Source organism: Fistularia commersonii, chromosome 29, assembly GCF_037954325.1.
Source record: "Fistularia commersonii isolate RoL2024-O1a breed Wild chromosome 29, RoL_Fcom_v1.0, whole genome shotgun sequence".
Classification (NCBI taxonomy): domain Eukaryota; kingdom Metazoa; phylum Chordata; class Actinopteri; order Syngnathiformes; family Fistulariidae; genus Fistularia; species Fistularia commersonii.
The window spans coordinates 5109296-5128996 of record NC_141312.1 but is presented as its reverse complement, the minus strand read 5'-3'; the positions used below and the strand labels follow the sequence as shown (position 1 = coordinate 5128996).

The following is a 19701-nucleotide window of genomic DNA, read 5'->3' as shown; positions in this document are numbered from 1 at the left end:
AGTCTTTACTTTTTTCAGGAATATGACAAAGGAGTTTGCAGGATAAGGAAGATAAATAGATTACACAATGAAGCTAAAGTAAGAGATCTGACATTTAAAAACACCCTACAGCAATATAGTGAATGTTAGATCATCTATTCCTCCTCGGTCCGAGTTGGATGTGAACGTTCTCGGCATCCCCGACGGGGGCCGGTCAACTCTTGCCTCCATTATTTCCAGAACATCCTGACTCCTGCTCTCATTCCCTCCGACCCCGAGATGCGATTGGCTCGCCGGCAAAAGCAGCTCCGGTCTCCCGGGGACACGCTGGAGTTTCAAAGCAGAAAACACGATTGAGCTGCGGCCGTGCGCTGTAGAACAGCAGCTCGGGAGGATTAGGAGGGCGTGAAAGTCCAGAGTTTTTCTTCCAGAACAAACAAATCAATCGGCCGCCAACATGCAACGTCTTTTAAACTGATTGCGGTTGCCTGTTTGATTTTTAACTCTTTAACTGATAGCAGGTAATGAAATAAGCAGCGAATAATCAGTAACAACTCATATAGATGGATATTAAATGTATTATTTAGAGAGAAACAATTTCCAAAACCTCTGCTTTCTTGCAGAGCTTCATTATCTCCCGGTTCTTGCTTGGTTTATTCGCCGAAGAATTGCGTCGTACGTATTTAGGACTTAACGAAGCACTCGAAGAAACAGCGTCGTGTAACATGACTGTCCTCGGTGGAGATCTGTCCGAGCCGGCACTTGGATGAAGCAATTTTAGGCTTTCCTGCTGCTTAGCTTGAGAAAAACAAAAGGACCAGATGTGATGTGTAATGTGATGGACGGAATCGAAAAGTGCGGTCGGGATGAGGCACTCAAACAGAGGCGCCCTGTTTAGGCCAGCTCTCCGCATCGGCGTCACTGCAACCAGTTCAGAGTTTTTGCGGCAGCAGAATCCGGTCCGCAGGGAGACAGAAGGAGGCGCCGAAGGAGGAGAGCAATCAGAGAGTGGCCTATTTAATTTCAGCGCCGTGCGGAGCTGGATGTCCTCGGGCACAGAAACATCAAAAATAATGCAAAGCAGAGAAACATGTGTGTGTTTTTTTTTTTTTCTTGGGGTTTGGGGGGGGTCTTCCTGTGCCTCACGGCCTGCTTGCAAGAAAACCGCCTTTTTGTTTGAACATCATTAGCGCACAAAGACAATTTGCATCTCCCCAGCAGGTGTGCGACAATCTGCGCACGCCCTCCGACACGTGTGAAGAGTGTGTTTCTGTATGCAGGTCCAGCTGTCCCTCTACACGTACCTATCCTCGGAGTTCATCGGCACGGCGACTATCTACACCACCATCCGACGTGTCGGCACCGTCCTGCAGCTAATGCACACCCTGAAGTACTACTACTGGGCCATCAACCCGCTGGAGTGCAGTGGAATCACTCCCAAAGGTCTCGGTAAGTCCGCACACATAAAGCAGAGCCCTGCGGTTTTGAGCGCCGTTCCATTCCTGCGACCGGACACGGCTTTGCACTTTCAAAATACAAGTGTATTCAAATGTCGGCTCAGTTAGCTTTATCTTTCACAGGCCAAAAGGCAGCCTTATTGACACAAATAAACATCTATAAACACATTCTGGGAATGAGAATAAAGAATCTACCTCCATATTCCTCAGTTTAAGGGGATTACGGGACAGACATCCTTTGCCAGGACCGGAGTACAAGGCACAGTGCACCGCCTCTGCTCCCCCATGGGGGTGTTTGTTATCAGAGGAATAGCAGATGGGCTCCGAGATTGGACACGACGTTTCATGTCAATCCATCTTTCGATGTCCTTCATAGAGTTTTAGTAGGAGTATTGGTTTTCTGGGGGGCTTTAACCTGTCCTTGCATTTACATTTTGATTAAAAAATCAATATGACCGTCCACCCCTTCCCATCTGCTCCGTCCTTTATTATCACCTTATCCATATGGCAGTTCGATATCAGAGCGATTAGCACGCCCGCCTCGCCGTGAGAAGGTTAGCGGTTCAATCCCAACTTGGTGTGGGAGGGTATGTTTAGCGTTAGCGTGTTTTGCACATGGCTGTGTGTGCTTTGTGTATTTATTTGTCTCATTGCATCATTTCATTGAAACGTCACATTAGCCATGGGGTCACCCAAGTACCTTTTCTTGGTTAAGCCCCGCCTCTCGCCCAATGTGATTGGCTCCAGTCCCCACCTTGTCCAGGATAGGTGGTATAGGCACAGAATGAATCTACACAAATTACCAACAATGTAAGAAATACCACATGTACACCACAGGCTATGCAGTGTGTGTGTGTGTGTTAGTGTGTGTGTGTGTGTGTGTGTGTGTGTGTGTGTGTGTGTGTGTGTGTGTGTGTGTATGTCTTAGTCAAAAAAACCCAAAAAACTCACTAACCCAAGCTTACTGTTCTGTATATTTCCTGTGCATCTTGTATTTGCAAGTGTTATTTACAGTCCCTATGTCCTCTATTGTAAGTCGCTTTGGATAAAAGCGTCTGCCTAATGTAATGTAATATATAGTTGCATATTATTTTTAAATTGTCATATTAGTGTGTTAGTGTCTGTAGTTTAACAGATGCTTGACAGGTGTAGAGGTTTGTAAGATAGATTTTTTTTGGCCAGCTATTTTACCCACCCATCTTTTCATCTTCTTACCGATGTGAAGCACCATCTCCAACAGAAATAACAGTCTGGGTATGAGTGCTCATTACCTGTGTCTATTCTGCGCCGACGTGACCTTCCGAGTCTCATTTGACTGCAGTTGTGAGGCCGTGACAACCTGTTAACCCACTATGGGAATAATAAAAAATGTCAGACCCGAGCACTTCTCCGTGCACTTCTCCCGCCCGACAATCCGCTCCGTACAACTGTGGCACCCACAGGTTTCCGTCCCGCAGACCTGCAAACCAGGTCGGCTTCACCTCGGCGACTGCCAGTCTGGTTATACTTGTCCGTGTTGCATAAAAGGAAACAAATATTTTGTTTTTTTTTATGTGCTTTTTGCTTTTTGTGAGTTTTTTTCTCAGCAGCAAGGCGGGTGCTGCTAAAGTTAAATGTTCCGCCAAGACGAGTTCGTCGTTTGCACAGCGTAACTGCTCTCTGGGTTTGCCACCGCGCAAAGTCACATTGATTTGCTCAGAGTAGGATGTAATCCCTGAAATGACAGCTGTCAACCTGGATCATATTATTAATGCATCTGTGTCATAGACTCAGATTTATCCTTAAATTATTTCAAATAATTTGTTCTTAATTTGTAATTAAATTAATCTATATCAAGGCTGCATTTACAAACTGGGGTCGGGGCATTTTCAAATCGGATTTTTTTTTTCCGTATCACATTTCTGCGGTATGGCTGTGTAAGGGGGCTTGCAGTGCCTGCCTGTCACTGCCTGTGTGTGAATGGGACGTCTGCCCTCACGTGCACCTACTTGAAAGCGCTGAGGCAGCGACAAGCGGCAGCGGAGACCCCCATAGGGTACAGAGACCATCGGCACATCAGTGAATCCAGAAGTGACAGTGATGAAGTCGGGCATTGGATGTGGAAAAGAGGAGGTGGAGGGTGGCGGCGAAGCCATGCAGCAGAAGAATCAAATGTAGATAAGACACTTTAAACAAGGTCCTATATAAAACATGCAAATCCATCCTACCTTCCAGATCTTCCAACTTATAACCTCAAAATACACTAAAAAGACTCTTATTGTCTTCATCTCACATAAGGAATTGCTTTGATAAATTCTTTTATCATATGTGTGTGTGTGTATAAGATGCGGTGTGTATTATAATATATGGAAACAATATATATTATATACATGCATTAATGTATTTTTATATCAGAGACCGTGTATAACATACTCAAGAGTTGAACCATAGATTGATAATGAGATAAAATAACACAATAACACAAGCTTCTACACATCCAAGGCGATGAAGCTCACTCTTTTATTGGTTTATATTCGCCGCAAACTAATGATTTTATACCTTTATATTATTAGCATATTTGACCAGTATGTACATTTCATTCATATTTCAATTCATTTGCTGTTAAGAGGATCTCTGACTATGGATGCTATTTTTTTCCGCCTAGTTCTTCATTCCCATGTCAGTACTTAAAGGATCAAATCCATTTGTATTTTATTTACCTCCAATCAGTGTTTATTTCTTGAAGGGTCAAAATTCAGTTGTTGCAAGCCTTAAATTGATCCAAATAAGTTATTGTTGCCTTAAAAAGAGAGAAAATGAGCACACATGTCTGTGCTTTTGGTCTTTCCTTGCACTGGGAAACAGGTTAGTTCAGGGAAAAATGAAATAATTGGTGTTGCATATACCTTCGCGTTTCAAACCCAACGTGGCGTTCGAAACCATTCAGACTTCACCGCCTTTGTAATTGGCCGTCTTGAGTGTGAGTGCAGCCCTCGCAGCCTCATCGGGGGCTTCAGAAGAGTCGGCTCAGGGCTTTGAATTCAATCAACTTCGCCTTTTTGCCCCCGAACCCTCCGCTCACTGCCAGTGTGCATCCCGTGATACCATGGCAACAGACGGATTGGACTGACAGATCCCAGGGAGCTTTTGGAATTTCTAATCAAGTGGCTGCTCGGCTTCCTCTCTGTTTGGTGATATTACCGTTCGGCTGTTGGGGTACAGCCCCGTACGAAGCTGCCGATATCAGTCACAGCTCAACTCGCAGGCATCTTAATTGTCTTTCAAAGCGGCGGGGAGTGTGGCGCAGAAGTGTTTGTTCATGTGTGTGTCTGTGTGTGTGTGAACTTGGCTACACTGTACAAGCGTGATTTACATTGATTGAAGTCATTTGCATAGTAATGGGTCGATATTTCTTTTTTTGCTCGCACGCGGAGCTTTGTGGCCATAATGTATTCAATTACACTCCAGACAGAAGTCACAAGCCTTAATCCCAGTGACTTTTGTGTGTGTGTGTGTGTGTGTCTGTTTTATCACCTGCTGAGAATGTGTCAATTAATACAAAGCACATCTCCAGGGCTTTTCTTATGCTTTACATACAACTGATATTGGTACATCTTGTAACTTTTTGTTGTTTCACCAACAAAAGTGGATGTAGGCATTCCACCACTAACAACCCCTTAAAGCAGTTTGCATTAGCTTTTTGAACTCTATTAGAATGCAACAGAAGCAACAATCGAATTGCTTCCTCCACGTAAAACAAAAATGTTGCTGAAATGTATTAAGCATTTGTCAGCATGCGTCTTATTAGGTGGTGTATTTGTGTTTGGGTGTATGTGTGTGTGTGGACATGCCGCTACACTAAATTTAGCGATGCAACCTGTATTTTTTTGAAAATGTTTGCAATGCAAATGCACCAATGTATTCCTCAAGTGAGCAGTACGGTGGTTAGCGCTTCCGCCTGAAGGTTCGGGCTTCCATTCCGACAGGGGTGGCTTTTCCTGCGAGTTCTCTGGGTTCCTCTCACACTCCAAATACATGCAGGAGGTTCATTGGAGACGCTGAAGTACCCAGATGTGAAAATAAGAGTGAATGGCTGTGTGTCTATATAAAGTGTGAGCGAATGGTTGTTTGTGTCTATATGTGGCGCTGTGATCAACATGGCGACAGGTTCGTGTGAGTCCCGCCTCTCGCTTAGTGACCCCTAGTGACCCCTAGTGACGCCTAGTGATGGCTTCAGCCACCCCGCAACCCTGAGGCCAGGATGAGTGCTGTAGAAGATGGATGAGTGAAGTGTCGTTTTGTTATACTTTGTCCTACATACAGTAGAACCTCGGCCAACAAATTTAATTCACTCTTTGATTCTGTTCGTGAACTGAAATATTCGCCAATCAAATCGTTTTTTTCCCATTCAAATTCATCTAAATCCCGCTGATCTGTTCTCCAGCCGCCAAAAAACGTATTACACTTTTTTGGGGTTTATTTGTGGCAAAATGCAGAAAGGAATTAAAGTTAACCTTAATTATTTCTGGTGTTCTTTCTCTTCTGGCAAGCACTTGTGCTCTGCGTTTCCTTTTTCTTAATCAGCATGCAAAAATAAAGCCTTTTTACATATGAGACCCTCGCTAACGCAGACACCATCGCCAGTGAGCTGTTCTTCATTAATCCAAACTGACAATCATTTTTCTCCTTCCTCTAAGACTTTACACTTTTGCTTCACTAATTCCGTCACCCCTTTAGAAACATCCACCGTTTTCAGTGCATCTATGTTCTTCAGGATAGCACAGATGGATGGCCTAGTTGTGTCGTGCCTGGCGAGATCTGTAACACTCTCATGTTTAGTTATTATTTCCTTCTTCAGGTCGACTGTCATTCTTAAATTTGCGGCCGTTGGAACAATATTTTGAGGCCCCCCTGCCTGAAATCAAATCTTTGTGTTAGTGCGGCCCGCGCGTTTTTTCACACATGCATCTGGGTTTTTTCTACAGGGGGTTTCGAAAAAAAAAAAAAAAACAGGACAAGGAAAAAATGAAAAAGTAACATTGCAATTTATTTTTTGCTTCAAAATTTGAAAACGAAATGATTTTTTGATGAAAAAACGTCTAGTGACATTGTTAAAAACAATCTTTTCTTTTCTCATTTCTATAAAAACAACAAAACTGATAACAAATAAAAAAAACGACAAAATGAAAAAGATTGATTTAATAACCAGAATAGCCACTATTAGCCTTGTAAACATTAGAAACTCTTATACATGCTACCAATCAATTTTCTACTAAATTCTAGTGGCAAATTTTCCCACCGCGGCAAGATTTTCTCTGTTAACTCAACAATATTTTTAAGGTGTTATTTCATCAATTCTTTTTTAATATTCATTTTTAATATTAATTCGTCATGTATTTTCTTTTTAGAGGAACAGTTCATTACATATAAAGATTTTTATAATTGACCTGTTTACCTTCTTTACACTAAAACAAAAGAAAAATTTGGACTCGGTGTTGCTTCTAGATAATAATTGTGCTGGTCGGACCCCCTTGACATCATCAAATTCGGCCGTATGTGGCCAAAATGAGTTTGACACTCCTGTTCCTAACACCGCTTTTACAAGCAGTCTTAACTTATTTGGGAGCCATAATGAGGACTTACTGATAACTTACTGAAAATAGCCCAAAAAACAGGTGGACAAAACAATGAACAATGTTCATAACGTGGCTGAGTACCAGTGCTGAAAGCCCATGAGTTTGTTTGTTTATGTGTTTGTTTGCAACTCGAATTTAGATTAAAAACTGTTTGTTTTTCCAATTTGTTCATGATGAGGGATGTCTGTAAGCCTGTATATGGGTACGTGCGCGCGTGCATGTGTGTGTTTCTGAACGCCCTAAGAACCCTGAGGTCAGCACCATCACACCGACATCTGTAAAACCCTTTTTTCTAAAACCCGAACGTCTTTCAGTACTTTAAATACTCAAAAGAAAACCCAAGGTTTCACTTGGACGCACTCCCTTTGTGGCTACGTGCACTTGTTATTTTATTTTATTTGATTCGATTTATTTTGTTTTTATCGACACAGAGTTGTGATGGATGGCGAGTGTCACTGTTTCAGAAAAACGTATCAGCCTGGCACATAAGGATGATAGGTGGTAAAGGAGCGCTCCAGTCACAGGGTTTTATCCCACCCACTGGTGGACGAACACTCGGGTCACTCAAGGCGGAATTCTTGTTTACTGTTTGCTTCTGCTGGGTAAGCAGCTGCCGGTCAGACGTCCCTGCTCTTAGAGGATTAGATGTATTCATTCATCTTTCAATAAATCCTGTTTGCACTTGCGTCTCCCTCTCCCTTTGTTGCTCACATTAAATAGAACAAGATCCAACAACGTCATGACACAGCACTTGGGTAGGGAGGCGGAAAATAAAATAACACCTAAGACATCAGAAGACTTTATTTTTGGCTCTTCAGTTCCACAAACCATGCCTGGAAGTGTTGGCATTTGCACTCCAATAGGCAGCAGCGGTGCAGTGTGTGGAGAACCAGGAAGCCGGGAGGGAAAAAAGGCGGAAAAAGCCAGATGGGGTCTTTAAAAAAGGGACCTCTGAGATAACAAAGAACAATAAACTTTTACATCAAGTCATGTTTTATAACATGCAGGAGTTTGATTTGAAGCCAGAAATTGCCCAGATGTGTGAATGAGAGAGTGAGGCTTGTGTGTCTCCATATGGCAAGTGGTTGAGACAGTCTTCTTTTCCTTTCGTTTTTCCCTTCAGGGGTCGCAACAGCAAATCAACCTTCTCCATCTAACCCTATTCTCTTTATCCTCCTCTCTAACACCAACTACCTTCATATCCTCTCTCACTACGTCCATAAATCTTCTCTTTGGTCTTCTTCAAGACCTCCAATTCCGGCATCCGTCTAATAATATATTCACTATCCCTCCTCTGCACGTGACCCAACCGTCTCAGTCTGGTTTCTCTGAGCTTCTCTCCAAAACATCATGTCCTGTCCCTCTTTGACTCATTCCTGATCCATTCCATCCTCATCACTCCCAAAGAAAACCTCAACATCTTCATCTCTGCGACCTCCAGTTCTGCCTTCTGTCTTTTCATCATTGTCGCCGTTTCTAGACCCACCATTCTCACCACTGTCTTGTACACATTTTCTTTCTTTTTGGCTGATAGTCTTCTATCGCATAGAGCAGACCTGGACATTTTAGGGCCCGCGGGCTACATCTGGCCCATTTTGCTCTTTTATCCAGCCTGCAAGCTATTTTCTTTAAATATTTTGACAGTAAGTATTTTCAATCAAAATTGAATTTAGAAACTCCATATATTTTCCTTTGTTTAATTTTGTACGGATGATTACGATGATTTTGAAGTTGAAATAAAATGCCAAAAAACTTAAATATTTCAATTGCAAGTTTTATTTTGTTCAGTTCACATGATAACTAGTTGGCCAGTGCATAAAAGTTAGATAAGAAATGTGTTTTTTGTTTTTAAGTTTGCTGGGTAGGGATGATTTAATTTCTGTGTTTATCAACATACTCCTTGCTCTCTTGAAACCCGATAAAAGAACTACCAGCAGTGAATAACAGTTGAGACTCGATCATTCTTCATGCAAAATGGATGTTAATGAAAAAAAACCTTTTTATTCATGTTTTTTTTTTTTTCTTTCAGATGGACCACGGCCATCCCAGAAAGAGATCATCTCGCTCAGAGCCTTCATGTTACTCTTCCTCAAGCAACTCATACTCAAGGTTCGTGAGGAGACACCAAGGCGATCGATTTAAATCATTAATTTCCATTAGATGTTGTTTTCTCTGCCTGCAGGTGCGCGTTGGTTTAATCTCAATTATGTCTGAGGAGAATCAGATATTAGACCAGCAGCATGAATGGAGAACGCAACTACATATATGTCCGTGTGTGTGTGTGTGTGTTTGAGAATGCTTGTTTCTGCATTTGCATTTACCTGGGATGTTGCGTGCCTCGCACTAACTCGCACTGACCAAGGACAAAATTAATGAAGTCATTTGGAGTCAATAAGATGTAAAAAAAAAAAAAAACAACCACAGCTCCCTGAATGCATCGCTGAAACGCCGTGTTTTCCACAGGACCGAGGCGTGAAGGAGGACGAGCTGCAGAGCATACTCAACTACCTGCTGACCATGCACGAGGTGAGAGGCTCTTTCGGTTCAGATAGCTGCAGGAGAAGCCGTCGGAGGGGCCGGAGTGAGAGGTGCCGCCGGCACACACACACGCGTATCCGCGGGCTGGATTTATGGTCTGCCTGAATGGGTGTGAGTCAGCAGCAGCTTGTGGTGACATGAAAAACAAAACAAAACCGGGTGACAATGAAGTGAACAGAATGTTCTCCTTTGTAGCAATTACATCTATTTCTGCTCTCCAGTCTCCCCGCTGCGCCGCAGCCCTTGATGCATCCGACCCGGCACCCCGTCTTTGTCCTCGCCGTCGGCCGGCCCCACCTGTCTCCCTTCTCCCTTCTTCCCTGTGTCAGCATGCTCAGTCGTTTTTTTTTTTTTTAATCTTGGCAGGACGAGAACATCCACGACGTGCTCCAGCTCCTGGTGGCTCTCATGTCCGAACACCCGGCGTCCATGATCCCCGCCTTCGACCAGAGGAATGGAATCAGGTGATTTTCAGCGCCGACGCGCTCTTGCAGATGCAACAATTGACACGGATGATTACCAAGAGTGGGCGGGGGAGGGGTCTGTAATTTTTTTTTTTTTTTGTCCACAAATGTCCTCTTCATCTTCAAAGAGAGCTGGTTTGATTTTCTCAGCATTTAAAAATCCCTCCATTGTCCCGAAGACTATGATGCAAAATCATAAAGGGAGTGTCCAGGAGGACATGATGAAAAGAAACCAGATATATAACTGAAATATTTCACAACAGAACATTTTTGATGTAATGTACATTTAGGAAAAAACAACTGCAAAAAGAAAACGTTTGTAAAAGTTTTACCACAAATCATAGAAATAATCATTCTTTCGATTGTCACTTTTGTTCTTAACAGAATAAGAAATGCAATTCATTGCAAAACTGATATTAAGTTGAATTTAAAACTTGAATATGCTGATAAATAGAATAATGTAATGCAATACTGTTTTCAGTTAGCTTCACATTATATTTGTGATAAAGATATAATATAACATGTTTAATGCATTATAATATCATATATATCATTTAATATAATATCATTAGAAACGATACAGAACAAGTATATTTCACTGATCAGGTTGTTTCCCACTCTTTTAACTTTTAACTAACTAATATAACAGATATATATACAATATATAAAACTAACTGTTCTTGTGTTAAATAGATTTTCTTAAATAAATGTTTTTCATAATAGGTAAAGAGGATGAAACATCCCTGTTAAATGAAGTGAATGTTTAGAGAGCATGTTTATTTTCAAGGAAATCTTTACTTCCCGGTTTGGATTTTTTTTTCTTTCACTCGTGCCTAATATTATATCATAATATCAATACCATTTTTATTTTCTTCTCGCCTGCGATTGAGGTCGCGCGCTCACGTCGGGTGTGTTTTCGGCATGTTGCAGGGTGATCTGCAAACTCCTGGCCTCCAAGAGCGAGAGTATCCGGGTGCAGGCGCTGAAAGTCCTCGGCTACTTCCTCAAACACCTCGGTCACAAGTGGGTGTCTCCTCCTGATCAGTTTTCGGCTGTATGTGCGTGTGTGTGTGTGTGTGTGTGTGTGTGGTGTGGGGGGGTATTGGGTGGTATTGGTATTGTTCATATTCCCAGTTTCTGGTGCATCATTTCAACAACCCGTGCAGAAATTTAGTTTAGAGAAACGACTCTGCAGTACCTAAGAAAAGTTTTTTTTCCCTTCTTAGTAGGTGAGTGTGTGTATGTATGTGTGTGTGTGTGTGTGTGTGTTTATACGAATGTAACGTCCTCGTCATTTCCATGTGGAACAATCATCTTGACAGTGCGCACTGGCAGGAGGTGGACTGCTGAGTGGCAGCGGCGACTGCAGAACTGATCCGTTCATCCCATGTGACACGCCGCCGTCTCCCTGCGTGACAGGGCTGGACGCCGCCGTGTCACACCTGAGGCCCGCACTCTCGCTCAGCCGCCCACTCCGAATCTGCCGGGAGACGAACGTCCCGGAGGCTGCCCCTTTAAAGTGGACTTGTCATTTCAAATTTGGGGGAAATGAAATAAATAAATAAATAAAAATCAGAAAAGCAGCACTGCCGTCGACTTTGGACCGGTCTGGGGTGAATCAGCCTCTTGGCCAATGACAGTCGGGATGAGTCGCAATCGTGACGGCGGGAGTCACCGTGGCACGGCGGTTAGCGCCTCCGCCTCGGAAGGTCCCCTGTTCAACTCGGACAGAAGGGCCTTTCTTCGTGGCGTATGCATGTTCTCCCCATAGTAGGGTCATTGAAGACCAAAAATGACTCTTTAAAGGTGTGATTGAAAAAGTGAACGGTTGTACGTCTATGTGTGATCGTCATGGCGATCCCCTCCCCGAACCCTGAGTGCAGGATAAGCGGTGAAGATAATAAATGAATAAAAGTCCAAAAAGTATTTGAGTTGTGAAGAATGCAAGCCTCTGTCTGTGGATGCATCCCCTACTTCTCTAACACCTTATATCAGTGCACATATATCCTCCATTAAGTGGCCCAGTTGTGAAACTCCGGGCCGTTAAGTTTGAGTTTACCCAAATGGACCCCCTAATTGTTGTTTATTGACAGGATAATGGCAGTGTGTCGATTAACAATCTCACCGCTGGTTCATTTGTAGCCAGCGAGATTCTAATAGTATTTACATATACGGATCGTAAAGCTGATCAAAGTCCCCTTCGCCGCTTTGTGAGTCGAGAAACTAGATTCTTTTTGTTTTTCGGTGTGATTTGGGATTATGTTTCCGCGGGTATCGGTGAGGAATGCTCACAGTTAATAGTTTCGCCCATTTCTCCATGTTCCCATTGATTTTTATGCGGTGGAAGAATCCATTTAATAATCTTCAGTTGCAGTAACTGCCACAACTTAAGACAAGGCACAATTTCAAGGGATTGGTTGGGTTTATAAATCGCAGCCATTAAAGTGAAACGGACAATAACATTTCCGGTGTCCCTGCAACAAGCCATCTCTCTCTCTCTCTGAGCTTTGTTTAAAATGCCTGCAATGGTAGAACGGCTTGAACTTTTATTTTGGGTAATGTCACGTTTAACGTGGTACAGCAGCTGAAGAACTAAACAGAACTTCTTTCAGAAGAAAAAAATAATTCCATCCGTTACTTGCAGGAGGCTTATAGACGGATCTGATCAACGTGACATTTTTCTGTGTAATGTGCAGAAACAATCGTGGGGGGGGTTATTTTTTCGTAATTATGAATATGCCTGTGTCTGCATCAGCCAACCCTGATTTGAGATATTAACATTCTCCTGGTCACACACACACAAACACACACTACATTACCAGCCAAGTTAATTGCCAAAGTTAATGATTTGCCCCCATATGAGCTCTGCCTTCGCCAGTGTCTCTTTTTTTATTTTTTTTTATTTCTGTTGTTAGCTTTCTCTCTGGTCCCATCGTCAACTGACAGGACCACATGGTGCTGCCCCATAATATAATACAACCTCATCTGGCTGCTGACAATCAATGTCACTTTCACCTACTGTTAGCACTGTTCTGAATGGCATGTGTGTGTGTGTGTGTGTGTGTGTGTGTGTGTTTGTCCCTTTAGGAGAAAGGTGGAGATTATGCACACCCACAGCCTGTTCACACTGCTGGGGGAGCGGCTCATGATGCACACCAACACCGTCTCCATCACCACCTACAACACCCTGTACGAGGTGGGTGATCGGCCTACGGCGGCTCGTCCGATGTGTCACCATAGCAACGCCGTGACTGGCGCATATTTCGCAACATTTTTAAGGTGCAAAAAAAGGGTGAATGTAACCGATTTCCCCCGGCTTTTTCCAGATCCTGACCGAGCAGGTGTGCACTCAGGTGGTTCACAAACCGCACCCGGAGCCCGACTCCACCATCAAGATCCAGAACCCCAGTGAGTGCTCGGCCAGGTTTCCTGTTTCCGTCACAGCCGCCGATCATCCCGAGGCAACAGGGGGTCAATATCCCCGCTGTTTGTATCGTACCGGGAACAGTTTAATTGCTACGGTGTTAGAATCTGACTTTATTTACTTAAAATCAACAAGAAATCCAATTTCTTAAACATGAGTGCACGTCAATTTTAAATTCAAATATCATTTTTAACCGTCTGTGAAATGTTTCCATATTTAAGAGGCTGAGGCGGCGTGTCTAATTTCTCTCTCCAACAGCTTTTGAAAGTCTTTCCTCTAAGGTTTCTGTAATTAGCTCCTCATTAGAATATATTTGTCTGCGATGGAAAATGTACAATATAACAATACATATTACATATTTATATTATATTCATGATATATGATATAATATAAGGATTCAAGGGTTTCGTGATTATTGTCACAAGCGTAAGAACGAAAGTGTTTCCCTGTATAATGAAATTTACACTTTACTGTCCACAGTAAGTGCATAACGTAATATAATATAACAAGCTATAATGTAATATGATATAATATAATATTATGTAAAATCATAATAACATAATTAGGAATAGGCCATAACTTTTGACACACCGGGTATATTTCACTGATAACATTAGCCATAGGTTTACTTGATGAAGGGCTTTTGTATTAATTGAATAAAATGTTTTTGATTGTAAGAGGGGGGGCCGATGGCTGATACCGGCTCAGATTTCTGTTTCCAAAATCCGGCGAAAGCCTTCGAAATCCCGCTCAACTTTTGTTTACTGACGATGTTTCCCTCTCACCCAGTGATTCTGAAGGTGGTGGCCACGCTGCTGAAGAACTCCACCCCCAGCACGGAGCTGATGGAGGTCAGAAGACTCTTTCTCTCCGACATGATCAAGCTTTTCAGTAACAGCCGTGAAAACAGGCGGTAAGAACAAGAGGGATCCGGCCGATCGGTTGCATTTTTCCCAGCGGGCACTCAAATCGCCGTCGTCGGTTTGCGTTCCAGCTGCCTGCTGCAGTGCTCGGTGTGGCAGGACTGGATGTTCTCCCTCGGATACATCAACCCCAAGAACCCAGAGGAGCAGAAAATAACCGAGATGGTCTACAACATCTTCAGGATCCTGCTTTACCACGCCATCAAATACGAGTGGGGCGGCTGGAGGGTGTGGGTGGACACGCTTTCCATCGCTCACTCCAAGGTGGGCAGATCTTCTCCAACCGTCCTCCTAAGCTGAATATCTGTGACTTTGAGATTGTCGTCAACAAAAGCAATAATCAATTTAGAACAGGAAATAATCAGCAGCATTGATCAGAAATGTAACTGTCAGTCAGCGCCTTATATATACACGACAGCCGAGAAACATTTAGAGGATTAGGGAAAGTGTGGAGAATCAGGCAGGAGGCAAAACGACTGGCAAAATAAAATAAATAAATGATTACATTTAAATTAGTGCCAAACAAATAATTAAAATTCAAGTCCCCTGAAACTCACGGATAATAAATGAAATGTAAACTTTTTTTTTTTTTTTTTTTTTTCAAGTAAATGCAGTCCCTTCAAAAAGAGTGTCTTGCATGATTAATTTATGATATATTACCAAAACTTGCTTCCTAATTATCGCTTGTAACTTTGCAGTTTTTGCATCCATCATAACATGTTCCCAATGAATGCAACCATAAATAACTTTTTTCACTTGAAGATTGTGGTCATTTGACTCTTACAGAAAAAAAAAAATCTACATATTGACATCTTTTCATTGATCCGTCACCCTTGGAATTTCTTAAAAAAAAAAAAAAAAATTGGAAATAAAACTCGCGTTGCTTCGTTCACTTCGGGGAATCTCGCACATCCGTTCACTTCTCAAATGAGGCGTCGTCACGGGCAACGGTCTGATAGTCCCCTCAGTGTCGTGTCTTAGTTTCATCCATCCGGTGCAGATGATCAATGAGCCCCGTAATGACTGCGCGGTGGCGGAGTGATGGATGTGGAGGTTAGCTGTTGTTAGTGCTGCTGTTATGATCACACCACTAATTCCAGCCTTACAATCTGTCACAGGTGACCTATGAAGCCCACAAGGAGTACTTGGCCAAGATGTATGAAGAGTATCAGCGTCAGGAAGAGGAAAACATGAAGAAAGGCAAGAAAGGCTCCGTCTCCACCATCTCCGGCCTCTCCGCCACGCCCGCCCCCGTGGTCAATGGCAACCTGGAGATCGACGACAACTCCCAGACGCAGACGCCCGAGAGCGAGGCGGAGTACAGCGAGGGGGCCGGCGGGGATTCGCGCAATCTCCTGGTAGACGGCGCGGTGAAGCGGCCCAACGGGGAAGCCCTGACCCCCGGGGAGCAGGGCGCCGGCCCCGGGGTGAGGGTGGAGGTCCACGACTTGCTGGTGGACATTAAGGCAGAAAAAGTAGAGGCGACGGAGGTGAAGCTGGATGATCTAGACCTGTCCCCGGAGGGGCTCGGCGGGGGAGGAGTCGGCGCGGGAGGGATGGAGAACGGACCCCTCGTGGAGGTGGACTCGCTTCTAGACAGCGCCTACTGCGCCGTGGTGCAGAACCTCAACGGGAACCTGGCTCCCAAAGACGACACGCCGGGGTCAGGGGTCGGGATGGGCTCGGGCCTGGGGCTCTCAGGGGTCACGCTGGAGGACGACGGGAACATGGGTCCTCTCATCACGTTGGCGGATGAGAAAGACAGCGTCCCGAGCAACAACGGCTTCCTGTTCAGCAAGGTAGGCCGTCGCACGACTGCAGTGACTCACGAGTGGCATCATGGGTTGCTGGAGGGCAATGCTTTATGCAAAATTCCCATTCCCGCTCCCGAAGCGCAGGGGGGCATTATGTACTGTGGAAGAAATGCAGCTGTGGTGGATTCTACTGGGAACCGCTTTCAATCAAGCATCGATTATTCATCGGTAATACGATTATCATACCTCCGTTAATAAACCTTGGCACGGCATTGAGGTCGGGCAGAAAAACGGCAGCGGGTTTTTTCCGTGCTGGCAGATGTCCGATCCGTTCCGGATCACATTCTAGATACGAACGCCGGAGACGCGCATTTTAAAGCTTCTCCCAGGTGTCAATAACATCATCGATCTGACCTTTAACAACAGAGTTTGAATCATCGAGGCTCTGATCATCCCTGAATGCTGACACGGCTGCATGTCAGTTTCTCATTCTGTCACTTTTTTTTTTCCCAGGCCAAGCGGGTGAAATTATCGCCTATTTGAGGGTCGTTTCTTGCTGATTTCCCAAATCGTTTGAAGTGACATAGGACAAATTTGTGCTGATTTTCAAAGTCTGCTAATTACACAAGGAACAACAATATAAGGAAATTAGACATTTATATATTTTTTATTCATACTTTCATATATATATACATGTGATTTCACATTGCATGTTATTTCATTATTTCAATGGATTGATACACAAAAGTTAACTTTTGTATCACAATCCATTGATCCAGTGATAAGGCACTTGTTGGAACCAGTCCATATCTATGTGTGTGTGTGTGTGTGTGTGTGTGTATATAATGCGTGTTTATATCTCTCTCTCTCTCTATATATATATCTATATGTATCTATATATATATATCTATATATATAGATAGATATATATAGATATATATATATCTGTGTAAATGATGTGTGTATATATCTATATATAGAGATATAGCTGTATACAGTACAAGGTATGTTGATAAATATATAGATAGTATATATCACATGGGCGATATCAGATCCAAAGCATTCATAGTGATAGCATGTTTCCATATATTTATAATTGTCCTCTCTACCGAGTTGTTTAAAATCATGAAGTGAGTCCGTACGGCTCAGAGCCGTCCGTTCAAGGCCTCCCCTTCATGTTCATGTAGGAGGTTTGAAGGACACGCTGCAGCCACAGCAGGCCCTCCGTCTGGAAAGCTCCGCCGCGCCGTTCCTCCCCTTCCTCCCTCTTCTCGAGAGGGTTTCTTGGAGCGATAGAATGAAGGGGTCGGCTGCCGGCTGAGCGCCGCCGTCATTCTTTGATGATGGACGGCAAATAAAATGACCAGCCAGTCTCGGCCCCTCTATGACAGTGTTTGCTTCAGTCTTTCCTCCGTGCAAACGCGTGGTTTTTAACCGCATCCCATTGAAAGACTGATATTTCACAGGTGGATGAGAAGCTGCTCCCAGCTCTGGCCGCCACAGACGCCCTGGTATTGAAGAGCTCGGATCAGCCGGCTCCGCCGGGTCCGGTCCCCGCCCACTCCGCCGCCAGCGCCAGCGATGACCTCAGCCTCCTGGCCCACATGACCAGCTGCGGCTCCGACCTGACGCAGCCCCAGAGCCACGCTGCCGGCGGGCTTCCGGAAGACGGGCCCTTCAAGATCCAGAGCCCGCTCGCCGACATCAGCTCCATCGCCGAGGCCGAGAGCCAAACCCAGATCCAGGGGGGGCCCAGACCGGACCTGCCCGAGGGGGAGGGCGCGTCCGGCGCCGAGGGAGAGGCGGCGGGGCTGAAAGCCGCGGGAGACACGGCCAGCATGACGTCCGATACGGAGAGGTCCGACGACGGGAAGGACAAGGACACGAAGAAGATCCAAACCACGGCGACCACCCAGGTGAGCTCACGCAACCTTCTGCTTTCAAATCGGCGCGAGAGAAACAGGATTTTCGTTGGACCGGAGCCGAGAATTTCTTTTTTGCAACCAGATAAATCTGATTGCTTTGCCTATTGAACCGGAAACCCCTCCAGCTCCAAGGCCGTCGCCCTCATCCTCGGCCCGGCGCTGCCCTGCTTTGATTTGCTCTGAGTTTCATTAGCGGGGAATACCAGACACGGTTGGTTCATTTTGGCTAAAATAGCAGAAAGAAATGCCACACATACACACACGCTGTAAGTTTCCCTCATAACTCACCGACCCCTTGAAAGACGTTGAGATGATGACACTCAAAAATTAACGTTTTATAATTTTTTTTCTTTGTTCTATTTTTTTTTTAAATGGGAAAATTTACTTACTTCACAACTTACTTCACCATTGATTTTATTATTCATGTATCTTATTGATTCTTGGAAAAAGCTCCGGGGGAAGATTCGGACAGGGGGCTTTTTTCGTGTGGAGCTTGCCTGTTCATCTTTGTGTGGATTTTCTCCCCCGGTCAAAATACTTTTGGACGAATTTCTTTACTTGCACCCTTTTGATTGACCGGCGGTTGAGTCAAGCTGAATCCCGCCTCTCAACCAATGACAGCTGAGATAGGCTGAGTGCAGGTGCTATAGCTAATGAATGAATAATCATGGATGTGGAATCTTCAAAATAATTAAAAAAACAAAACAAAATAAAGGACAAGCATTTCTATGCTTAATATGCAGTTGGTTTAATTATAGATCAATATGCAGTTATTCTCTCCACGTCGGTTTTCCTCAGATCTGTCCTTTGAAATCTCGGCGTCGGCCGTTTGTCTCTCCGCAGGCCCTGCACGGTCGCAGCGCCGCCCAGCTTGAGCGTGACCTGCGCGTGGATCTGGGCTTCAGGGGAATGCCCATGACGGAGGAGCAGCGGAGGCAGTTCAGCCCCGGCCCCCGCACCACCATGTTCCGCATCCCAGAATTCAAGTGGTCCCCCATGCACCAGAGGCTGCTGACAGACCTGCTGTTCGCCCTGGAGACCGACGTGCATGTGTGGAGGAGGTGAGTCGTAGGGCTTAGCGCACACCTGTCAAACTCAAGGCAATTCTGCTTTACCTCTCCCACAAAATGGCAAAAATGAAAAGTGGACTATGAAAACAGAGGTTTTCGAGGAAGGTGGCTATGATGAAAGGCCGGTGGCTCGCTCAGATAAGACGAGCATCACAGAGCAGCAAACTGTTGCGCAGTTTTTACGCATTTCAGTTTGTAATGCAGTTTCATTTTTGTCAATTTTTGCCTCTTGCTAAAACAGGACATGGGATTTGTCTTGGAAGAAAATTCCTTTTTTTGCTTTAGTTTGCTTAGAGAAAAATGTTTTCAATTGGATTTACTCTGGAGAAGTCGCCGATAAAGCCATAAGAAATAAATAGGACCAATTTTAGTGTTTTTTCTCTTATCGTATAATTTATTTCATGTTTCATGTTGTTTTTTAGGCAATAATGTGTGCAATAAGGTCATTTCAACAAGTTTTCAATCAACATCGCCGTCAGTCCGGCCCTTGACTTGCACCAATATAAAACATTTTTTCAATTTTTTTATTTTAGCCCCTTGTGTATTTGAGTC

General features: G+C 44.1%; 1 protein-coding gene across 16 annotated transcripts in view; it reads left to right on the top strand.

Annotated features, from left to right (window-relative positions):
- The window catches only part of nbeaa (neurobeachin a), a 104910-nt gene that overhangs the window by 56096 nt on the left and 29113 nt on the right, over positions 1-19701 (top strand). For all 16 annotated transcript variants that reach the window (XM_086176694.1, XM_086176691.1, XM_086176687.1 and 13 more), the window contains exons 13-24: positions 1260-1428; positions 9081-9160; positions 9515-9577; positions 9956-10053; positions 10984-11076; positions 13141-13249; positions 13380-13461; positions 14267-14390; positions 14472-14664; positions 15519-16199; positions 17621-18070; positions 18923-19140. In XM_086176694.1, the coding sequence (XP_086032820.1) occupies positions 1260-1428; positions 9081-9160; positions 9515-9577; positions 9956-10053; positions 10984-11076; positions 13141-13249; positions 13380-13461; positions 14267-14390; positions 14472-14664; positions 15519-16199; positions 17621-18070; positions 18923-19140 (2360 nt within the window). The remainder of the gene's footprint in view (positions 1-1259; positions 1429-9080; positions 9161-9514; positions 9578-9955; positions 10054-10983; positions 11077-13140; positions 13250-13379; positions 13462-14266; positions 14391-14471; positions 14665-15518; positions 16200-17620; positions 18071-18922; positions 19141-19701) is intronic.